This window comes from Cynocephalus volans, chromosome X, assembly GCF_027409185.1.
Source record: "Cynocephalus volans isolate mCynVol1 chromosome X, mCynVol1.pri, whole genome shotgun sequence".
NCBI classification, from domain to species: Eukaryota; Metazoa; Chordata; class Mammalia; order Dermoptera; family Cynocephalidae; genus Cynocephalus; species Cynocephalus volans.
Genome location: NC_084478.1, coordinates 112,324,112 through 112,347,497, shown reverse-complemented (window position 1 = coordinate 112,347,497; position 23,386 = coordinate 112,324,112). Strand labels below are relative to the sequence as shown.

General features: G+C 41.4%; 2 protein-coding genes across 2 annotated transcripts in view; both read left to right on the top strand.

The window, feature by feature from the left end:
• Nucleotides 1–8,605, top strand: part of LOC134368201 (nuclear RNA export factor 2-like) — a 28,529-nt gene extending 19,924 nt beyond the window's left edge. Inside the window, 2 exon segments of the mRNA XM_063084744.1 lie at nt 6,226–6,280; nt 8,310–8,605. Coding sequence (XP_062940814.1) covers nt 6,226–6,280; nt 8,310–8,605 — 351 coding nt within the window.
• An 11,281-nt stretch (nt 8,606–19,886) lies between these two features.
• ARMCX5 (armadillo repeat containing X-linked 5) lies at nt 19,887–22,281 on the top strand. The gene is made up of 2 exons (XM_063083183.1): nt 19,887–19,966; nt 20,310–22,281. Exon 2 carries the CDS (start codon nt 20,575–20,577, stop codon nt 22,279–22,281), a length of 1,707 nt encoding a protein of 568 aa, XP_062939253.1. The 5' UTR covers nt 19,887–19,966; nt 20,310–20,574.
• Nucleotides 22,282–23,386: the final 1,105 nt, after the last annotated feature.

Genomic DNA, 23,386 nt, shown 5'->3' with positions numbered 1-23,386 from the left:
CCGGTCATTTGAACGTTTTCAAAGACTATATTGTGATCAGTTTTGTGATCTGCACACAGGTGAATGGGAAATGGGCCTTTCCACAGCTCTCACCATGCTTCCATCTGTCTTCCCACCTATTGTCCCGCCCCCTGTCCTTCCTGAAGGTACACTGTAGGAGGAGTCTTGCCTCAGCACCAGCAGCGTGAGGGAGAGTCAGCCTGTCTGCCCAGCGCATTCCCCAGGGAGCTGACACCTGCTGCTCCATGTCTATGATCTCAAGCAGGTTCAGCTTTCTTCACTTCCAGAGAATAAACAGTAGCACAGAATTCCACATTATGGTCCGTTATGCAGGAACCTTTCTCAATGACTGGCATTTCTGAATTGCAGGCAAGAGTTCAACGGGGCATTTGCATGATTTATTTCCCATACTTCCATAGTGCTTGCACTTTAGACAATAAGCAGGCATAATTTTTGATATTATAGGAATAGCAGTACAAAGATTTCAAGTTACAATCCTATAAATGATGACATGGTGAGGTACCACCAGTTTACAAATTATGCCTCCACTTTCGGGCTTGACATAAGTTATTTCTGTTCACATGGCACTTTTCAACACTTTATGGACATTTACATTAGGAAGCCATATGTTGGAGTGTGGATTTCTTAAAAATATGAGCTCAGGAGATAAGACAAGCTCCCATACCTCTCTAAGCCTCAGGCTTCTCACCTAGGGAACAGAGACCATACTGTGCCCTTCTCAGCCTCATTGTGAGCAATAGAGACTCTCTCACATGTTATGGAACAATCACAGTGTCTGGCTCAACTCAGACTCTGTGAGCTGCCTGGATTCTCTTGTGGGCAGGGACCATGGAACCCAATGCATGGCCCTTCCACTTCCTCTCTCTACATCATCAGGCTTCCATATCCTTGACCTCCTTCCCCAGCCAGCTCAGATGCCACAGTCTTCCTTTCACTCACCTTCCTGCCAGTTCCCACAAATCCCTTTGGTCCCATGCTCCTGGGTAAATGCTAACCCTGAAGTCTTCTTTCTCATACACATATCTTTATACCCAAAGCCACAGTTTCTATATAACAGAACTGAGATATGAAACTAGGCAGTGGGGCCCCAAAACCTGAGTATGGAATGGCTGCACACTCATTTAATCACTATCACTAGTCCTTCATTTAATCTCCAAAGCAGTATATTGCAAGAGTATTAGTGACAATTCTTTTCAAATTGTCATTTGAAAGAAGAGAAAAATTAGGCTCAGAGGACTGAAATAAGTAATGCACCTCAGGCTTTCGGTATGTAGACATTCTCACTGTGCTACTCTCAACTGTAACACAAATTCATACTTGACATAAAAACTATAGTTAGATCTAAAATCAACACAAGTGAAGTCACTCAACTACATTCTGTGATCACAGATGGGTGTGCTCTTGGGACATCTCTTTCCATACCCATATCTTCGGTTCCTGTGTACTGTCTCTCAATTCCTAGACACAATAGAAAACTGCTGCTTTGATATTCAACTAAAGGTTGACTTATCAAGACAGGATAGAACATAGAAAGAAATGAATGTCTTCAGATAGACAGGTATTTAAAAGATCAATTCTGTTCCTATGGTTTTTCACATTTCATTTAATTATTCATGCTGTCTTTCATATTAACCTCCCATTCCTTGATCTTCTAATTTTCCCCCATTTCCAGACCTTCTGGCATCTTCTTTTCCTTCCAAACTTGATTGTTAGCTTCATAATTGCGTGTGCACTCCAGGCAAATTTCTCAACTTACTTGCAGTGTAAGTAGGTGAGGCTGCCTGATGCTTTGGGGGCCCAGATAAACCATCGTGCCCAGGATGCAGGAGTTGGAGTTAAGGAACATTATTTTGGAGGTTTAAGACATAATGTCTGCCCTACTGAGTTTCGGACTTGTTTGGGGCCTGTTTTTCCTTTCTTTTGGCCTATTCCTCCCTTTTGGAATGGGAATGTGTACCCAATGTCTGTTCCACCATTGTGTCTTGGCAGTAGATAAATTTGGTTTTGTTTTTCAGGTTCACAGGTGGAAGGACTTTTGCTTTTGGTCTCAGATGAGACTTTGGACTTTGGACTTTTAAGTTGGTGCTGGAGCAAGCTAAGACTTTTGGGACTATTGGTATAGAATGACTGTATTTTGTATATGAGAGTGACATGAGTTTTGGGGGGCCAGAGGCGGAATGATGGAGTTTAGATGTGTTGTCCCCTCCAAAACTCATGTGGAAATTTGATCTCCAATGTGGCAGTGTTGGAAACTGATTGAGTCATGGAGGCGGATCCCTCATGAATGGATTAATGCTCTCCCTGGGGGAGGGGGGATTATTGAGTGAGTTCTCGCTCTATTAGTTCCTGTGAGAGCTCAATGCTTAAAAAGACCCTGGCACCTTCTCTCTCTCTCTCTTGTTTCCTCTCTCTTGCTTCCTCTCTTTGCTTCTTCTCATCATGTGATCTGCTTGTACCCGCCGGCTCCACTTTCCGCCATGAGTAGAAGCAGCCTGAGGCCCATGCCAGATGCAACTGTCCCAGAATCATAAGCCAAATAAACCTCTTTCCTTTATAAATTACCCAGTCTCAGGTATTTCTGTTTTCTCAACACAAAACGGACTAAAACAGTAGGGTTACTAAATTTTCCTCATATAGTACCTTGGGCAATCAGAAAGTAGTAAATGCACATCAGTACCAGGTTCAATTTTTCCTACAGTGAATTGCTTTGAGTTGAATTTGAAATATTAATGTTCAAAATATATATTTTATCCACTCTGCAAAACAATGAAAAATTACTGGCAAGTGAAGAGTTGGAAAAATATTTACAACATATTTTAGTGACAGAAGATGAATATGCTAGACATGCAAATAAATCTTACTAGCTAAAACAGTGATGTCTATAGCCAGATATTATATATCTCAACAAAATATTACACTAATTCCAACATACGAAATGTAAAAGTACACATAAAAAAGAGATAAATAATTGAAAAAGCAAGTTTCAGAATAATACGTATAATGAGATCCAACTGATAAGAGTACATTTTACATATTAAGAAACATAGGAGTTTTATTGTTTGAAAATCATGGTAATAATAAATACATACCTCTATTGTATTATTTGTGGTTTCCATAACTCTATTATAATATCTCTTAATTTTCTCTATTAGAGAATATTTTCTTGTTAAATAAGGTACCAAAAGCATCAATAACAAAAAAATAGAGAAAATGTATCACAAACAACTTGTATTAATATGTTCTAAACTAAACTGGAACAATTCAGTATCAATATTTTAATAAATAAAACTTATAAATGAAAAAATACATATATAATCATATACAAATATATATAATGTCAGTTTTCAAGAGTGAACATTTTGGCAATACAAAGGGGACTTGTAGTGGTTGAACTTTATCAATGTTGTTATACTGCTAGTGATATGTACAAAAGTTATGCAAGATATTAACATTGAGAGAAACAGGAAAGGATGTAAGGAATCTCTCTGCATGATTGATTACAACTGCAGAATCTACAGTTACCTCAAAAAATGTTTAATTAAAAAAGTGAAGGGGAAGTAAATATGTTTTTAGATTAAAAAAAAAGAATGTGAACATCTTGTGGTGGGAATGGGATGAGAGAAAGACATGATAATTTCTCTTATGAATATCTATTATTGCATAAGGGGCTGTATTTAAAATAAATATATGAATTTTGAAATTTGCAAAAGTAACATCAAAATTTTATAACAGTGGATACATTTGTTTCTAAATCAGAACCCTAAAATGATGTTAATTATATATTTTTTAATTTAAAAAATTGCAAAAAGCATTTTAGATATGTATCTGTGTTTATGAATTATGCATGTATTTCACTGTATATAACCCCATACATACTGAGAATACTATTATAAAAGGTGTCCTGAGTACACAATACTTTATTAGATGACCTCACTTTCTCCTTACACATTCTGTTAATTAGGCATTGTCCTTAATTGCCCCCTCATTGACAATAAACTTATTCCTTTGTATTTATCATGTATTTTTGAATTTTATTATTTTACAAATATATGTATGTACAAATGTATGTATGTAAATATATGTTTATGTGTATCTATCTTTCTATCTATCCACTCTCCTAATAAAAGTTCCCATTTACTGATTACATACTATGACAGTGGTCGGGGCAAAAAGGCCACAGTCATTAGGGAACACAAGACCAGTGGCTAAAAGGGCCTGGACCACAGGCCTAAGCCATGAGTGTCAGAGAGTCTCCTCCCAAAGCCACCAGAACCAGTCACGCTTCAGCAGTCACCCACACAGGGCATTTGCCTTTAGCAGAAGTAAGTGAAGATCCAAAGGATCTTCTAGGAGCTTTGTTCCCTCTAGTGCCACTGCCCCCTGCTCCCTGCCTCCCTACCCCATCCTACAACCATCCATGTACTGGAAACTTCATGATGGAGAATGGCTGGCTGGAGGGCAAGGCCAACCTGTGAAATTTTGAGTATTCTGAATAGAACAGAGTGCTGGACTAGGCACAGCCAGGTGCAGGTGAAGCCAATGAGGACAACCAGACCAGTTATAAAGACCCTACATATTTTTGCACATCTGAGTGCATGTTGAGCAAACTTAGTTTTTTTTCTTCTCATCCTTAACTTAGTACTTAATATATGAGTACATCATCGTCTTTCCAGTATGGGTCTCTACCTAAAATGCGATTCAGATGTCAAAACTGATGATGACACACACAGCAAAAAGGTATGAGAAGGTCTGTTACATAATGAGGCTTCTGGGAAGAGCAGGGTGGGACTCCCAAGCTGATCCAAAAATGGCTTGAGAGAGCAAGAAAAGGGGACTGGCTTGCGATTTGTATGGCTTTTAAGGGTTAGGGCCAGTATGAGGGCTCCTGTGCACAAGAAGATTGGTACTACAGGATTGTGTGGTTTGATTCTCCTACTAGTGCCAAAGGATGGAGAACTCAGACTTTGTTATGAGCTTGCCAGATGTTGGGCAGAAGGAGAAGAGGCAGGATTGAGGCTTGAAAGTTGTCAGTAGTCAAACATCAAAATAAAGGAGCCAAAGTCTTTATTATTCCCTTCCATGTGGACATTTACTTTTGAAAACTCCATTCATGACAAGCTTCCTCTGTAGAAATCCCAGGCATGTGTGATAGTTCACTATATAAGTATAAATAGCCACACCTAACTTATCACAACCCACTCCTCATGCTTAACTCATTGCCACAGTCTAGGGCCCTAGAATCCATGTGGTTTCCTCTGGATCTTCACTGGTCTTTGGTAGAAGTTTAATACTCTAGACATCTCCCTGCATTGGTAACTCTTGAGGTGCAACAAGTCTTCGTTTTGTGTGTGTGTGTGTGTGTGTGTGTGTGTGTGTGTGTGGTGGGAGTGTGGGTGACTTCCTGATACTACCTGCTGTTGACCGGGCCACTTATGTGTGGCCTCAAGTCTTTGACAATTTCAGCCTTTTTGACCTGGTTTCAGGCCTCTTATATCAGTTAGAACTTGCGGCACATTTAACATAGTAGGTTCTCAGTAAATGACAATACTATATATGTAATACAAAATAAGTAAGAAACAGAGTTATTGCTCACCAGAAAGATTAAGAATAATATATAACAAGATTACAGTAAGGAGAAAATAAAATAAACCAGGGAAAGTTTTGGCACATAGCAGGTCTTCAAAACATGTTTGACTTTGAGTCCTCTCTTCTATAAATGAAGTGATCTTAACGTAAATAGCATAACGGTCATAGAGATCATAGGGAAATGTACACACAAAAGTGAAATGTACATACCGTTATATATTATATGAGTTTTGGTGCTCTTTTTCAGTACTAGAATATGTTACCTGATGGAGGTAAGAAGAGGGATGGATATTTGCACCATTTAAAAGTTGTTTTATAAGCATTCCTACGTATTATTTTATCTATCTATTTAACAGAAGAAATGCACAAGTCCATTGAAGTTGAAACACAGTGAGTCACAATCCCTGTATATGCAAAATTTAGACAAAACACCTGTGCCACTGCCTGAAAAAACAGTAAGTTGTAGGTGAATGTCAGGCAAGACTGTTACAAGTGTCTATTGTATAATAAAGCAGAATAGTCAGTTCATAACTTACACTGGGGTTCTGAAGCAGCACTGGCGCAACCTCCCATTAAACTGGCCTTCTTAAGTTGCTATATCTTCCTGTGCAATCAAAGGTGTCCATAAGAGAAAGTGGCATTGGGGCCGACAAAATTGGTGAGAAGACACAAGGTATCAGTTTTTATAGACTGTCCTTAGGTATAAACAGATGCTTGTAATGGAAAGCCTAGTGGGTAATCAGAGTAACTCTGTACCACAGTAGAGTGTATTGAAAAATTTTCATTCCAATGCCCACAGGGCTACCTGTGTAGTCATAAGAACAAGGAAGACAGGAGATGAGACATATCTCAGCAGATTCCTGGTTGGACAATAGATTTGAGGACCAGAAAGCTCCCCCATGCCTTGAATCTACAAAAGAATCACAGGAAGTTTACTCAGTCACATCCCCAGAAAATGAAAGCAAAGTGACCTAAGCATATCAGTGATATCCATCTGTCCCAAGATGGACAATATGATCAGATTGATCAATAGAGACATAAGACCCTGACAGGACTTCTTTTTCTTTTTTAAAATTTTTATTGATCATGAATATTCATGAGATACAAAGCTGATTGTCACCCCTCGTGCCCAAGATGTGAAAGCCAGATCCATACAGGAAGCAGAACATGTAGGGAAAAAGTCACTCCAAAGGGTTTGAGGTAAAGTTAAGGTGTCCTTCCTCACACCTTCTCCTGATATGTTGTTGTAGTGAGCAGGACTGGAGCCATGTTGGGACCTTAAATGACCTAGGCTGTAGGACACCGTTTTTGTGTTTTGTTTTTTTTTTTCTCCTCTCTTACTTTCCATCCCCTGGCTTTCTTATCTTGCTTGCCAAGTAGAAAAACAAGGCTGTTGAAAGCCAACCAGTGCCTTGCAAAACTAACATTTCTTCTTTGAGGCTTGCAAAGTTTTGAGAACAGATGTCTAGAGGCTGATCAGGGGTGCCAGCAAGGAATCAAAATCCTTCAGGACCGTAAGATAACATCAAAGACAAGAACAAAAACCAGATGGAGCCTTGATGAGAATTTATACCTGATGCCTTACATGTCCCCCTTCTGCTCTTCACTCCCCACTTCCTCCTCCTTAAAAAACATTCAGTAAATCTGAGGCTTTGAGATGGCTTAGCTTGCTATGCCTCCGGCTTGAAAAAAGCTGCCTTCCTATTTCACTAACAATTTGACTTTGAGGTCATTTGTTTCGGTTTCAGCAGTGGGCAGCCAGACTTGGGTTCAGTAACAGGTTTGGGACGAGTCAAGACAGGAATTGAGTGCCCTGGGTGGCCTAGCCCCCTGACTTCCAACGGATGGAGCAATTGGCTGTGGTAGTGCACCGGGGCTTACCCGTTCACACTGTGGGGCAAGGCTGGGTCTACCTGTGGGTACTAGCTGCCTGTGGTCAGCCGGCCCTGAGGCTGGGATTTGGGGGACTTTCCCAGCAGCTGACAGAATTTATTTGTTTTGGAGAAGGCTCCCTGACCTTCCAGCGGTGACACTAACCACCAGTTCTTAACCTTTTGGTTGGTGAGGAAGGCAGTGTTAATATGGAGTCAATGGGCTCCAAGGCCAGGTAACTCTCACTGAGCCCTCTTTCTACATCGTTTGTTCAAGGTACCATTTTGGATGTGAGAAATGACTCAAGGACTACCGGCTATCTCCTCAAAGGAGTTTGTTTGCTTGGGAACGTTCCTTTTTGGCCTGAGTAACTAAGATTGTGCCTTTCTGTCATTAAAGACCTGACGACCCAAAATTAAATGGCTTCTTGAATTATTTTGTCAGTGATCTAGTAATGAGTGCTTCATACCCGTTAAAGTATGGAGGCATCCTACAGAAATTAGTCTGAGTTTCTCTCGGCAAGCTTGAGAGATAGAAACTATGGTCCAGAAAGTTATAATCGGCCAGGTCGCTGGATAAAATTTGTCTATCTGTGTGCACAGTGAATTACAGTTAATTTGAGACTGTCTCAAAACTTAAAAGTCCTTTATTGGGGAATTATGAGAAGATGATGGACTAGAGAAACCTAGGATGCATTTTTCCCACAGAAGAAGAGCAGAATAGGCCCACCCCTACGAGCACTACACTCACTGGTGACTGTCAGGACCCAGGAGCATCGCCTGTCTTCTCACTGTGAGTTTTGCCATATCCCACACTGCTGCTGCCTGCAGCGTGGCTCCAGCTGCTGCTGTTGCTAGTAGCCATCCAAACTGGCACTACAGCTCTGATCAGGCCAGCCATGCACAGGATCTTTGCCCACACTGCTGCACCAATCAGCCCAGCTGTGCAAGGGACCTCTACTGCAGCTGCTTGCAGTGCAGGGGCCTTTGCTAGTGGCTGTCTACACTGCCGCACCAGCTGGACCAGCCACACATGGGACCCCTGCCCAAGCAGCCTCAATAGCCAGCTCAGCTATTTGTGGGTCCGCCTGCCGCAGTTGCAGGCAGTGCAGCTACTGCCGCCATAGCCATTACACCAGTGGGACCAGCTGGGTGTGAGACCCCCCTGCTAATGCTGAAGCAGTAACCACTCTGTCTGGGGGTAGGACCACCTACTGCCACTGCATGCACTGCAGTGGCCATTTCCAGGGACCTTCCATGCTACCACCATATCAGCCAGACCAGATGCACCCGGAACCCCATCCAAGGCACCTCACTAGCCAGTCCAGCTGTGCATGGGACCCCTGCCACACTTGCCTGCAATGAAGCAGCCATCACCAGGGGCCATCCATGCTGCCTCGGCAGCCAAACCACCTGTACACAGGACTCTTGCCCGAGCCACCTCACCAGCTGGGCCTGCTACATACAGGACCCCTGCCATAGTCATGTGCAGTGTGGCTGCTGCCACCACAGCCATTGCACCGGCCAGAACAATTGGGTGAGGAACCCCCACCCATGCCACTGCATCAGCCAGACTGACAGCCGGCAAGACACCCTGCCAACACTGAAGCAGTAGCCAGCCTAGCTGGGTATGGGGCCACGGCTGCTATCGCCTGCATCACTGCTTACACCACTACTGCTGCCTGCAGCCACACACACCACTACCGCCACTGCATGAGTCAGACTGGCTGAGGGCAGGACCCACCACTGCCACCACGCATTGATACAGGAAGGGTTACAAATGGAGACACCAGAAAGAGGTAAGCCAGTGCAGACCCACACCCCAGTGACAGAATTCACAGGGGGAATTTCACCCTGTGTACAGTGAATACAACTGCCTTCACCAAGGGAGAGTCGCACATAAAGAACCTGGAGAATACAAAAACCCAGGATAGCCAAATAGTGTACAGAAGAAAATTCCTAGCCACCACCAACCCAGCCCCCAACAAAGGGAAGCAAGAACCCAGGAGAAGCCTTGGCCTGTAGGACAAGGAAAGATCAACCTTGTTCAGGGTCATTCACGCAAGCTGAGGAGATCCATCAGGGTCACAGGACACTAGCCCGGGAACCAACAGGTCCACCTAGGGTCACTCACCTCAGCCAAAGCGTGACAAGGAACCCAGGCACTTCACCCAAGATCTTGAGAGCTAGCCCACGTCCTTAATGTCCCAACTAATCTCAACAAGAAATCACTAAGTGCCCCAGTGACTACACCACAGAGGCACTCACACACAGCTCCAACACTGAATACAGCAGAATTACCCACATGGAGACTATACTACTGAGTTTACCCAGAGCCAATACTAATACAAACTACTCAACAATCAATATAAAACACACCTACAGGAGGAAATCCCTCTCCTCAAAGCCCACTTCAGAGTAATAGAAGCAGCAATTGCTCAACCAGATAATTAGAAATCAATGTAGAGAGACTAGAAATATGAATAATGAGGGAAATATGACACCACCAAAGGAATACAATAATTCTTAAGTACCAGATCCTATGAAGCAGGAAACCCTTGAAATGTCTGAAAAGGAATTTTGAATAACAATCTTAAACAAACTCAGTGAGATACAGAAAGACTCAGTTAGACAACACAATGAAACAAGAAAAACAATTCAGGATTTGAAGGATGAAATTTACACAGAGATAAATTCCATAAAAAAGAATGTAGTAGAACTCTTGGAACTGAAAGACTCATTCAATGAAATAAAAATTACAGTTGAAAGTGTAAGTGGCAAGCTACAGCTAGCAGAAGAAAGAATTTCTGATCTTGAGGACAATCTTTTTGAAATAACCCAAGCAGACATAAAGAAAAAGAAAAAAGAATTATAAAAAATGAAGATAGTCTAAGAGAGCTAGCAGACCACCTTAAGCACACAAACACGAATCATGGGTGTTCCAGAGGGGGATGAGAAAGGAAAAGGCATTGAAAACATATTCAATGAAATAATAGCAGAAAACTTTCCAGGTATTGGTAGAGATATGGATTTCCAGATCCAAGAGGCTTAAAGGTCTCCAAACAGATTCAACCTCAAAAGGTCCTCTCTGAGACACACTGTAGTCAAATTGTCAAAAGTCAAAGCCAAGGAGACAATCCTAAAAACAGCAAGAGAAAAACATCAAGTCATCTATAAGGGAATCCCCATCAGACTAACAGCAGACTTCTCAACAGACACTCTACTGGCCAGAAGAGATTGGGATGACATATTCAAAGTATTAAAAGAAAAAACTGTCAACCAGGAATACTTTACCCAGCAAGGCTATCTATCCTTCCAAAATGAAGGGGAAATAGTGTATTTCCTAGAAAAACAAAAGCTGTAGGAGTTCATCATCACATGACCAGCTCTACAAGAAATCCTTAAGGGAGTCCTGCACCTGGAACCCAAAAAACAATAATCATCACCATGAATACACTAGAAAGAACAAACACTACTGGTAGAGCAAATATGTAAATGTGAAAGAGAAAGAAACTACATCGTACTACCTCAAAAAAACAATGAGTCTGAAGACAAACAATAAAAGGAAAAGAAAAGAACAAAAGATATTTAAATCAAACATAGGAAAGCAATTAAAGACAGAAGACAGTAGCTCTCAGTAAGAATCCCAGATGTAAATGGATTAAATTCCCCACTCAAAATACACAGACTGACTGACTGGGTTACAAAGCTAGACCCAACTATATGCTGCCTTCAAGAGACTCATCTTGTCAGTAATGATGCATGCAGACTAATAATGAAGGGATGGAAAAAGATAAACCATGCAAATGGAAACCAAAAATGAGCAGGAGTAGCTATTCTCATATTGGGTAAAATTGACTGTAAACCACAAACTATAAAAAGAAATGAAGAGGGCCATGATATATGATAAAGGGATCTATTCAGCAAGAAGATATAACAATCATATGAACCCAACGTGGGAGCACCCAGATATATAAAGCAAACACTATTAGACAGCAATAGAAAGGGATAGATCTCAATACGATAATAGTTTGGGACCTGAACACACCTCTCTCAGCATTGGACAGATCATCTAGGCAACATATCGACAGAATTTACATGACACTTAGACCAATTGGACTTGGCAAATATCTACAGAACATTCTATCCAACAACTACAGAATATACATTGTTCTCATTGGCACATGAAACATTCTCCAGGCCACATGTTAGGTCACAAATCAAGTCTCCACAAATTTAAAAAAATTGAAATCATTTTAAGTATCTTTTCAGACAACAGTTGATTAAAATTAGAAATCAATAACAAATGAAACTCCAAAAACTATACAAACACATGGAAATTAAATAATATGCTCTTGAACAACCTATGGGTTCAAGAAAAAAATTTAATAGGAAATCAAAAAATTTCTTGACACTAATGAAAATAAACACACATCATACCAAAACCTGTGGGATATAGCAAAACAGTACTAAGAGAGAAGTTTATTGCAATAAACACTTACATCAAAAAAATAAAGTTTTCACATAAACAATCTAATGCTACACCTCAAAGAACTAGAAAAACAAGAACAATAGAATCCCAAAATTAGTAGACAGAAAGAAATAATTAAGATCAGAGCAGAACTAAATGAACCAGAAACTCAAAAAACAACCCAAAAGATCAGTGAAACAAAAAGTTAGTTTTTTGAGAAGATAAACAAAATAGACAAACCATTAGCAAGGCTAACTAAAAAAAGAACAGAGAACAACCAAATAACAAAAATCAGAAATGAAAGAGGAGACATTACAACTGATACCACAGAAATACAAAGAATCATTAGAGATTATTACAAACAACTATATGACAACAAATTTGAAAACCTGGAGGAAATGGATAAATTTCTCGACACATACAAATTACCAAGACTGAACCAAGAAGACATAGAAAACCTGAACAGACCAATAACAAACAACAAGATTGAGGCAGTAATTAGCAGCCTCCCAACAAACAAAAGTCCAGGACTGATGGATTTACTGCTAAATTCTACCAAACCTTTAAAGAGGAATTAATACCAATTCTCTTCAAACAATTCCAAAAAATTGAAATATAAGCCATTCTCCCAAACTCATTCTGTGAGGCCAGCATCACCCTGTCAACAAAACCAGAAAAAGATACAACAAAAAAAGTAAACTACAGGCAAATGATCTTTGATGAACATAGACACAAAAATCCTCAACATAATATTAGCAATCAGAATACAGCAACACCTCAAAAAAAGTTATGCACTATGATCAAGTGGGACTCATCCCAGAGATGTAAGGATGGTTCGACATATGCAAGTCAATAAATGTGATACACCACATCCACAAAATCAAGGACAAGAAACAGATGATTATCTCTTTAGAAGCAGAAAAGGTATCTGACAAAATTCAACATCCCTTCATGATAAAGACTCAGCAAATTAGGTATAGAAGGAAAATATCCCACCATAATAAAATACATATATTACAAACCCACTGCTAACATCATCCTGGACTGGAGCAGGACATGGATGCCTCCTATCACAACTCATTTAACATAGTATTGGAAGTACTAGCCAGAGCAATCAGGCACAGTGAAGAAATAAGGGGCATCCAGACTGGAAAAGACAAAGTCAAACTGTCCCTGTTTGCAGATGACATGATCTTATATACAGAAAAACCTAAAGACTCTACCAAAAAGCTCTTAGAGATGATAAACGATTTCAGTAAAGTTGCAGGATATAAAATCAACATGCAAAACCCAGTAGCACTTTTATACTCCAATAACAAACTAACAGGAAAAAAAAAATCAAGAAAGAAATCCCATTTAAAATAGTCACCAACAAAATGAAATACCTAAGAATCAATTTAACCAAGGAGATGAAAGATCTCTACGATGGAAGAATTAACATTCTGAAAATCTCCATACTACTCAAAAATGATCTACAGGTTCAATGCAATCCCCATCAAAATACCAATGACATTCTTCACAGAAATAGGAAAAACAATCCTAACATTCATATGGAACACCAAAATACCCTGAATAGCCAAAGCAATCCTGAGAAAAATAATTAAAGCCAAAGGCATACCACTCCCTGACTTCAAACTATATTACAAAGCAATAGTAACCAAAACAGCATGGTACTGGCATACAGACAGACAATGGAACAGAATAGAGAATCCAGAAATCAATACACATACTTACATCTTTGACAAAGGCAACAAGAACCTACAATGGGGAAAAGACTGCCTCTTCAGTAATTGGTGCTGGGAAATCTCTGGAGCTATGCTGCACTCTCTCTGTGAAATCTGTATCTCTTATTTGTTGTATTAAACCTGTTCTCTTTCTACTATGACTCTGTTCTTGAATTCTTTCCTGTGGCAGAGTCAAGAACCTGGAAAGAGGATGGGGTGGGTTGATGCTGACTACTGGGCCGCTGGTCCCTACCTCCAACATCACATACTTTCCTTATATAACTTATATTCTAGATAAAACTGTTTTAGAGTATATATTTTTTCTCTTGGCATCCTTTCATGAGAATTTTCCCTACGTCATTAAAATCTTCCAAAAATTTTTAAGCAAATTGCAAAATACTATAAACAAATAAATTGATAAATTGTTGAAGCAAGAAATGGTAAAGATAGAAGATTTGTGGGAATGAGGGGGTCAAGAGGGTGTGTTTTTAAAATGTGAGAAATAACAGCATGTTTCATGTTGGGGGAAAGAAAAGCGGATACAATGAAATTAGTGTAATAAAATCTTATTTTGTGAAGTTATATATGTGTATATATTTGTGTGTATGCGTACATATAAAAGTCTGATAAAAGTCTGAAAGGATATACACCAAATGTTATGAGTATTTATTAGTGTTAGGATATGTGGTACCCTTTTTCTCATTTTCTTACACTTACTAGTTTTTCTAGGATGAGGAGAATGCAGTCATTCCCAGCAATTTAAATAGGAACAATTTCAACAGAAAAGAAGCTGAATCATTTTGAGAAAAAGGAACATTCCTAAAGTAACATATGAATTTAATTAAGAGTAAGGTCACAGAAGAACTGTCCCACTCCTCTCTGTTTTTTCCAATGGAAGGGCCAAAATGTGGGACCTCTCCAAAACAATAAAGATTCCTAAGAAACAGAAAGTATATTTCCCATAATCCTTATTTTCAATGGCTACCATTTTCACTCTTCGGGTGTTTTATGAGTATCAAGAGAGCTGTTTCATATCATATTTCTATACGGATTCAATACAGTCTCCTGAATGGAAAGTGAAATTATCTTTATGGTAGTAGTAATACTAGTTTTTATTATAAATTTACCTAGTAAATTAGATTGTGAATCACACAGGAGAATGAGTAGTGAAGGAAGTCTCAGATGCCTGTCCTTCAAATCTGAAGGGTAAGCCATCTACCCTTATTAATGCCATTTCAGAATTGGAAACATCCCTGAACCAACAAAAGAACCTCTCTCACTGTCTTCTACTAACACAGCAACCCAGTTTAGAGTCCAGGCGTGTAGGACTGATGAGGTGGAGCATTTCTAAGAATACATAGTATAAATGTCATAAGTACCCTCTGACTCTAAGGCTTATTTTAATTAAATTAAAATTTACATTTGAATACAAACAGGCTCAAAATTCAAAACCAAAAAAAAAAAAAACACACAGACTAAAAGCAAGTCTCCAAGTTTCCTTCCATTCTCATCTTCCAAGAAAGGGAAGCCCTGTTACCAGTTACTCGTTGATACTACCAGGGATACCCAACATATACATATATATATATATATATATATATATATACACACACACACACAGACACGTATATATGTGTGTGTGTGTATATATATACACACACACTTATACGTAATAACATTTTTAAGCAAATGATAGCACACTATAACATTGTTCTGCACCTTGCTTTCTTCACTTAAAAATGTGTTTTGGAGATCATTTGATATCAGTATATATAGAGCTGCTCTTTTTAACAGTTGGATAATACACCATTGCATGGAGATACACCACAATTTATTTAATCAGCCCCCTGCTGATGAATATTTAGATAATTTTCAATCTTTCTCTATTAAAACAAATCTGCAGTAAATATGCTTGTACCCACAGTATTTTGCAATGTGCAGATATTACCTGGTCAATGGCTTATGCACATTTGTATCTTGATAAATATTGCCAAATAACCCTCACAGAGGGTGTACCAATTTACATTCCCACTAACATCATTGTACGAGAGTGCCAGTTTTACAACCCCTTCTTCAATACAATTTGTTATCAAACTTTTTGTTCTCTGCCAATCTGACAGATGAGAAATAATATATCACTATAATTATAATTTGCGTTTATCAGCGAGATTAAATATTTTCTCATATATTTAAGAATCATTGTTGTGTCTTTTTGGTGAACAGTCTGTTCGTATATTTGCCTGTTTTTCCATTGGATTGTTGGTCATTGGTCTTTTCTTTTTGAATTCACAGGGGTTTGTTATATATTAAGGAGCTTAGTAATGCATAGTGGTAAACATGAATAGAAGACAGAAAAAGAAAAACGAATAAACCACTAATATTGAATCCAAATTATATGTATCCCCCAAAATGTTCTTTACAATATGAGACATGATACCCCAAGCTTTTTTCCAAAACATGTTTTTAAAAATCCTTGCTCCCTTCTCCCACTGAAAAACCGTACAGAGAGCATCTCCTGTGTGACAGACTCTGAGTTAAACCCTGGGGATACAGTCGTCATCAAGGACAAAGACACATCTACACATTAGCGTTGATCTGCAATCAACAGAGGGTACCATGGGCTTTTCATGACTCAGTGGCCCCTCACCTCCCTCAACCATTGACTGATTACTTTGTCTACTATGTCCTGAGGATACAGCAGTGAACAGGATCGAAAAAGGGGCCCTTCCTTCATGGAACTTACAGTCTAACTCAAACTCCCCACTGCTTGGGAGAAGCAAACATTTAAGACATTCCAGGGAAAAGAGCATATTTATTCATTAGCAGGATGCAGGACTGAGAGAAAAGCAAAATTTGAGGAAAAGCAGCTGAGATCTGCCTTGAGGAAGTACATGGGTAGTGGTTCCCTTTCCTGAAAGGGAAGCTAAGACTTGCCCTAGCTGGTGCCTTACACTTTCCTGTGGAGCAGCAGAGAGGGAGGACTGCGTGATCCCTTGCAGGTCCCAACAGGGGAAGGCCCTCTTTCTTGGGCAACTGTGGGGACAGTACGATGACAAAGGGAGTTAACATTTGGAACAAGAAAAAAATAGTGTGGCAGAATTACTTGTGACACAGAAATGTGGTTTGTTTCCTAGGGTTAGAGGTCTAGGTCTACCTTCTCGTAGAAGAGGGACAATGGTGTTTTGCCCCCAACCCAGTTTTTGAAAGAGTAGAAGTGCTTTCCTCCCCTACAGGGCTCCAGGAAGCAAGCAATAAAAGAAAAACATGGAGAACCACACTACAGCTCCCAGGGCAGTCTGGTCTGAAGTATCCTTTCCCCTCCGAGACAGCAGTCCTCACACCCTCTCTGCCCTACTGACATTTTGGGCAGGAAACACTGTGCGTCAGGCCTAGAAGGGGCCCATAAAGGAGGGAGGGACTCGGTTCACGGATACAAAGGTATTTGGGTATTAACACTTGTTCAGGAGTACAGGGTTGTTTTCCTCATGCCCAAGCTCAGGCTCCTTTATATTTAGGTGGGGAGACTATCTTGAGAACGGAACATGTACACAAACGGATGCTTTGGTATTAATGTGCTTCTCTTTGTTCATCTCTGCGATCCCTGTATCCTTATCCCACTTTGAGTATTTCGATGCAATAAATATGCCGGTCAATAAGGGCCAAAGACTCAGGAGCGAGGAGCAGGAAAAGACTAAAGTGTTTGACAGCGATCAGCAAGTCAGGCCGGCGCAGCTTTCCAGAGGCCCCGCCACGACCTCGCCCATTTCCTGTAAAAAACTGGAGGTGCGGCTTGGGGCGCTTTCTCTCATAGGGGGAAAACAAAGCTTGTGGAATAGATTAGAATTTATCCTATCTCAGTCTTGAGCCTCTTTCCCGACTTTCCTACCTCGGGCCCCACCCGAGCCTGCCCATTTCCGACTTGGGTTTGGAGAGCTGAACTTGTAAACACTGATCGCTTCAGTATCCGTCCGCCTTGTCGGGTCAGAGCTGATTTTCCGACGCCACCGCCCGAGACCTTCCTGCATTTCAGCTCAGAAAAAATGATAGCCCTGGAGGTGGGGTGGGGGGGCTCCTAAAATTGAGGAACTAATCCCGAGACACTTCGGTATTAGTCCGCTTCTCCCCGTGCAGCACTGTTTTCCTGTACAGGATCCCGCCTCTGAGAACTCCAGTTCCAGAACCGGCCAGAGTGGGAGGGGCGGAGCTCACTGGCACAGGAGAAGTATCACTCCGCTTCCACAAGCCGGATCCTCTTAAACTACCCTCTGGCTCCTCCACCTGATTATTTCAGTAATGGGGACGTGGCAGAACTTACCCTGCGGATGAAAAGGTAGATGTTGGTCACTTCGTGCGGGTTCCTGAGGAACTCTGGGAACGGAAGAGAGAAGGGAATACCAAAAAAGAAAAAAAAAAAAAAAAGACAGTAGTTTGCCTAATACGGCCCTTAATCTGATAAAGCAGATATCTCATCCTAAATCCCAGGTGCCGGTCCAACCCCAAACAAAGTCGCCGCCATTGTCTTGTGTCTTTGTGTTCATCTGACTATCCGTCCCTCCTTCTGTATGGCGCGGCACCTTTTGAGGCAAGGAAGTAAGAAAACTGCCTCTGATCCAAGCAGAGCGGGTCAGTGAGAAGGCGGGCATCGCTTGGGGCTGTGGATGTGAGTATTGGAGATGAACGCGGTTTACGTGATCTGGTCAAGGGAGGCGGGCGGTGAGAGGAGGAGAGGGACGGGATAATTTGAGTGGCACACAACAGTAAAAAAATGATCTGCCTCTTCCTAGCTTGATTTCCAGACACTCGCCCCACCTCCGATCATGTTTGAGACAGGAAAGGGGTGTAGTAGCGGCGTCTGGCGGGAAATGGCGGACTATATAAGAGGAAGAGGGGCTGCCGCTACTGGTGAGGACAGTTTTCTGGGGAGCCATTGAGAGGAAGAAAGTGTAAGAGGAGGTTGTAAATGTTTGATAATCAAGGCCCTGGATTTGAAAAGGGTCTCATGTCCTGGTTATTGGTCTGACCGTTAATAACTATGTCTCTCCTACTGTCTTTTTATTTAGTCTTTGGGTGTGTATCATGTGTTTATATGTGTAGATCTGTTCCTAAATTTGCGGAACTCTACGTTTCAGTAAAGATCTGTAGGGAGCAGCAGACCTCAGGGGAGGGGAAAAGAAAAAGAAAGTTGACCTGGTTTCTGTAGATTGGGCAGTGCTTGAAGGTGGTAGATGGCTAAGACTGGAGTAGGTAGGGGTCTAGGGAACCTCCAGATCTCTCTGCCAGCATTCCAAACATGTCCTCCCCTATCCCCATTATGTTGTAGAAAATGATAGGCTTTGGGGGAGAGGAAAGAAACATAAGAACCTAGATAAAATTTGGAAATAATACTTTTCTTTGTTTTCCCAGCCTCCGTGGTTTGGGAATTTCATCTCTACTAATACGACTAGTACCTTGCAAGGGTGTTTGAGTTGCCTCTGCATGGGAATTATTAGACTTTGGGAATGGAGCAGAGGGGCTTGGAGATTTGGGGGTAGAGGAAGAAACAGAGGCAGAAAATGTTTGGCAAACAGGTACCCGTATCCAGAAACAACCTGTGCCCTAGGTTCTGGTCTCTACCAAGGACCCAGTCTCCTCTGTCTCCATTTATTTGTCTCTACGTTTGTGAATCTCTGTGGGGTAGATCCCTAGGTCTGTGGAACTGTCAGTTTTTGTGAAGGTTTGTAAAATGGTAACCCAACTTGAAGCTAGGAAATAATGAAGAAGAGAAAATCATCCTGTATCTGTTAAGTTTGGTGTGAGGGTACAGGGACAGGGAGTGACAGATACTAAAGAGTCCCATTTCTTCTGTTTTGTCAGGTTACCAATAACCCCTGTCTACTCCCATCCCCTGCAGATTCAGTTGGGAGTCTTGGTAATCTTTGGGGTACAGAATGCTAAGACCTGCCTTTCCCATTCCCCACTTGCTTGTTCTGCTCTCAGACTTCACCCTAGTCCAATTCTGAACTAGGGAAGTACCAGGGCAATCACTGGAGAGGAAAATGTAGGTAATAGGGAGGAGAAGGAACATCCCTGAAGCAAGGCAGTGGGGGAGGGGACCAGGAGGAGAGAAACACTAGACAAACTGTATCTGAAAAGGCAAGAATGCGGGCCAGGAGCCAAGGTCTGTCTACCAGGAGATCAGTTTCCATATCCTCCTGTTTGTTTATTTGTCCATAGGTCTGCCTGTAGGTCTGCTGTAGGGCTTGTCACGATTGGAAGCAAGGAAAGGAGGAGAAAATTACTCCAGATCAGTGCAGGTTGGTATGAGAGTGGGGATTTCTTGGGTAGACCTGTAGGATGGGGTAGTAGAGATCTGCTTTGCTCTAGCAGAGGTCAAGTGCCAGTCGAGGGATTCCTCAGCCTCTCTCACTCCCATCCAGCTTTCCTACCCTCCATGTTCCTGTTTGGTCCCTGGAAAGGAGATTGGTAGCTCTTCTAGGTGCAGAGAGTGGGCAAAATGAAGGGAGAGAAAGTTTGCTAATTATCTTCCTCTCCTACCTAGCACCAAATCTCCATACTCTCCTGTCTCTCTGTGCTAATCAACATGAGGAGAAAAAACTGGAAGAGACTTAAAGCCCCATTTCCTTCCTCCACCCCTAGGTCCAACTTCAGTGACAGATCTGGTGGCCTTGGAGTGGCTGAAGACCACCAGCCTCCACCGGGCTGCACCCAGGCATAGCCATCCTTTCCTACTTTGAGTGAGCTTCCTCTGTATATTATCTGTATCATTGGCAGAGCCTGTAGTTACAAAGGGGGCTGAGTGACCACTGGACTTTGTATGAAAACACCAACCTGGGAAAGACCATCAGTTAAGACTGAGACAGGGGTGGGGATATATAACTAGGCTTTTCCTTTAACTTGGACCATGATTGGCTCTGCAGCTAGGGCAAGGGTTAGAGAAGAAGCCGGGGCTGGCCTAAAATCTGGAATCAGTGGCCCTGCCAATGCTAGAGTGAAGGCTGAGACCCAGGCTGAGGCAGTGGCTGGGGCAGAACTAAAAACAGAATCAGTTACCCAGTCCAGAGCTGGGGATAGAGCAATGGCCAAGACACAGACAGTGACCTACACTGAGGCTGTGGCTGTGACAAGTGAAGTGAGCAAGATGGAAGATATGATTAAGATGAGGGTTATGGCTGATACTAAGACAAAGCTCCTGGCAGAACCTGGTATAGTGCCCCAAAGCAAGTCAAAGGCCATGCCTATTTCTAGGGTCAGTGTCATAAGTAAGTCTGAAGTCAAGGTTGGTGCTGGCAGTGAGGCCAATATCAGGCACCGTGCCAAGGCTAGTGATAAGGTCAGTATTGGGTCCAGACCCAAGACAAGGAAAGAGGCCAGCATCAAGTCTAGGGCTGGGGACAAAGCTGATATTGGGATCAAATCCAGTAATGAGGATGAAGAAAATGTCTGCTCCTGGTTCTGGACTGGAGAAGAGCCTAGTGTGGGGTCCTGGTTCTGGCCTGAGGAAGAGACCCCTCCTCAAATTTATAAGCCCCCACCTAATATCCAGGAAAAGCCCAAGCCCATACACAAACCGAAACTTACAATAAAACAAAAAGCAACAACATGGTCAAGGGCCAGGTATGTTGTCCTAGTCCCAATTGAGGGAGGGGAGCAATCCTTGCTTCCAGAAGGAAACTGGACCCTGGTTGAGACCTTGATTGAAACTCCTCTGGGGATTCGGCCTCTGACCAGGATCCCACCGTATAATGGGCCTTACTTCCAGACCTTAGCTGAGATCAAAAAACAGGTTAAGCAAAGGGAAAAGTATGGGCCTAATCCAAGGGCCTGCCGCTGCAAATCACGTGGTTTTAGTTTAGCGCCTAAAGAGTTTGATAAACTTGTTGCCCTGCTTAAGTTAACTAAGGATCCTTTCATTCATGAAATAGCTACGATGATAATGGGCATCAGTCCTGCTTATCCATTTACCCAAGATATAATTCATGATGTAGGGATTACTGTTATTATTGAAAACTTGGTCAATAATCCCAAAGTTATAGAACACCCTAGAGCTTTAAATATGGTGTATAACAGCTCTGAGTCTTCTGAAGAATCCAAAACAGGAGAGGCATACATACATCAAGTTTGTAAGGACATAATATCTTATCCCTTGAACTCCCCTGTGCAACTGGCTGGACTAAAATTATTAGTGCACTTGAGTGTGAAATTTGAGGACCACCATGTGATTGCCAGTTACATTCCAGATTTCCTCACCTTGTTAAACAAGGGAAGTGTCAAGACCAAGTTTTATGTTTTAAAAGTGTTTCTGTGCTTGTCTAAAAATCAAGACAATACGAGAGAACTGATTAGTGCGGAAGTACTGTCATCATTGGTTGCACCATTTAACAAGAATGAGTCAAAGGCCAATATTCTTAATATCATAGAGATATTTGAGAATATAAACTTCCAATTCAAGAAAAAGGCAAAGCTATTTACCAAGGAAAAGTTCACTAAATCTGAGCTTGTTTCCATATTCCAGGAAGCAAAAGAGTTTGGTCAGAAACTGCAAGACTTAGCAGAGCACAATGATCCTGAAGTGAGAGATAAAGTTATACGATTAATGCTCAAACTCTGAATAGCCATATGTTCTCACAGAGCCTTGAACAATTTTTTGGTGATGCAATATGAAACCAATGCATATTATAATTATAAATTCAATACTTAATATTCTCTGTATTTGATGGAAGGAGGCAATTTTATGGATACCAAGTAATCTTCAGAGCTTGAACATTTGTTGATTTTTTATTGTGCGATATAATATAAATTGAAATATTTTAGTATTTCCGCAGTGAAACTTGTAATGAACCTATTCTTGAGTAAAATATACTTCTGTGCTTTATATTGATATAAGTGTATTCTTTTGAGATTTCATTTACATGTTGTTAATAAAGTTGGATGCTAAAACTGGTGAAAACATTGTCCTAGTTCTTCAGTTGAAATTAGTTAGAGGGATAAAGCACAAACAACATAAAGATGGTGAAGAGCACTGTCTGTGTCTGTGTGTCTGTAGGGGGACACAAACAAAACAAGTTCATAGTGACAGATCTTTTGCTTCCAGCATGTTCAAGGAGTAGAATCACTACGCAAGAAGACAGGACTGTGCTACTAGCTGTTTATAGGTCCTGGCTGATAAGGGCTTCAAGTGAGGAATGAAGCTGCCCTATTTGGGCAGCTCTGGGGAAGAGGGTGAGGACAGACTCAGAAAGAAGGAAGCGCAGATGCTTTCATTCCAGTCTGAGTCCCAGATTTCGTGCTCACCCTTTTATATAACATCTCTTTGGGATGCTTTGAAGCTTTTTAAGCCGCAACAGGATTCCTTGTTCGCATCCCCATTCAGCAAAGCTGTAGACAACTTGTGCAGGAAGTGTGGTTCTGAAGGGACCCAGCCTCACTGTGCACTCAGCAGCTTCCTCCCCATCCGGGAGTACCAGTTCGACTTATTGCTTAATCTGAAGTTCTCTCCCCCTGCAGTCCTAAGCCTCATGGGAGAGCCTTTATGGGGGCCACCTACAGAAACTGCTTCGTAGTCTTGGTGACCACTGGTTCTCATCCTTGCTTTTGTCTTCTGGCCAATGCTTTGGACTTGATGATTTGTACCTCTTTTGGGTGGCTGCTCCTTGTTTGTGCTGATCCTTTTTGGTCAGACATCAGCTCTATGTGTGACAAAGCCACAGGATACC

Bases quoted from the DNA above. Each gene is read 5' to 3' on its own strand.
- ARMCX5 (XM_063083183.1), top strand. From the start codon at position 20,575: ATGATTGGCTCTGCAGCTAGGGCAAGGGTTAGAGAAGAAGCCGGGGCT.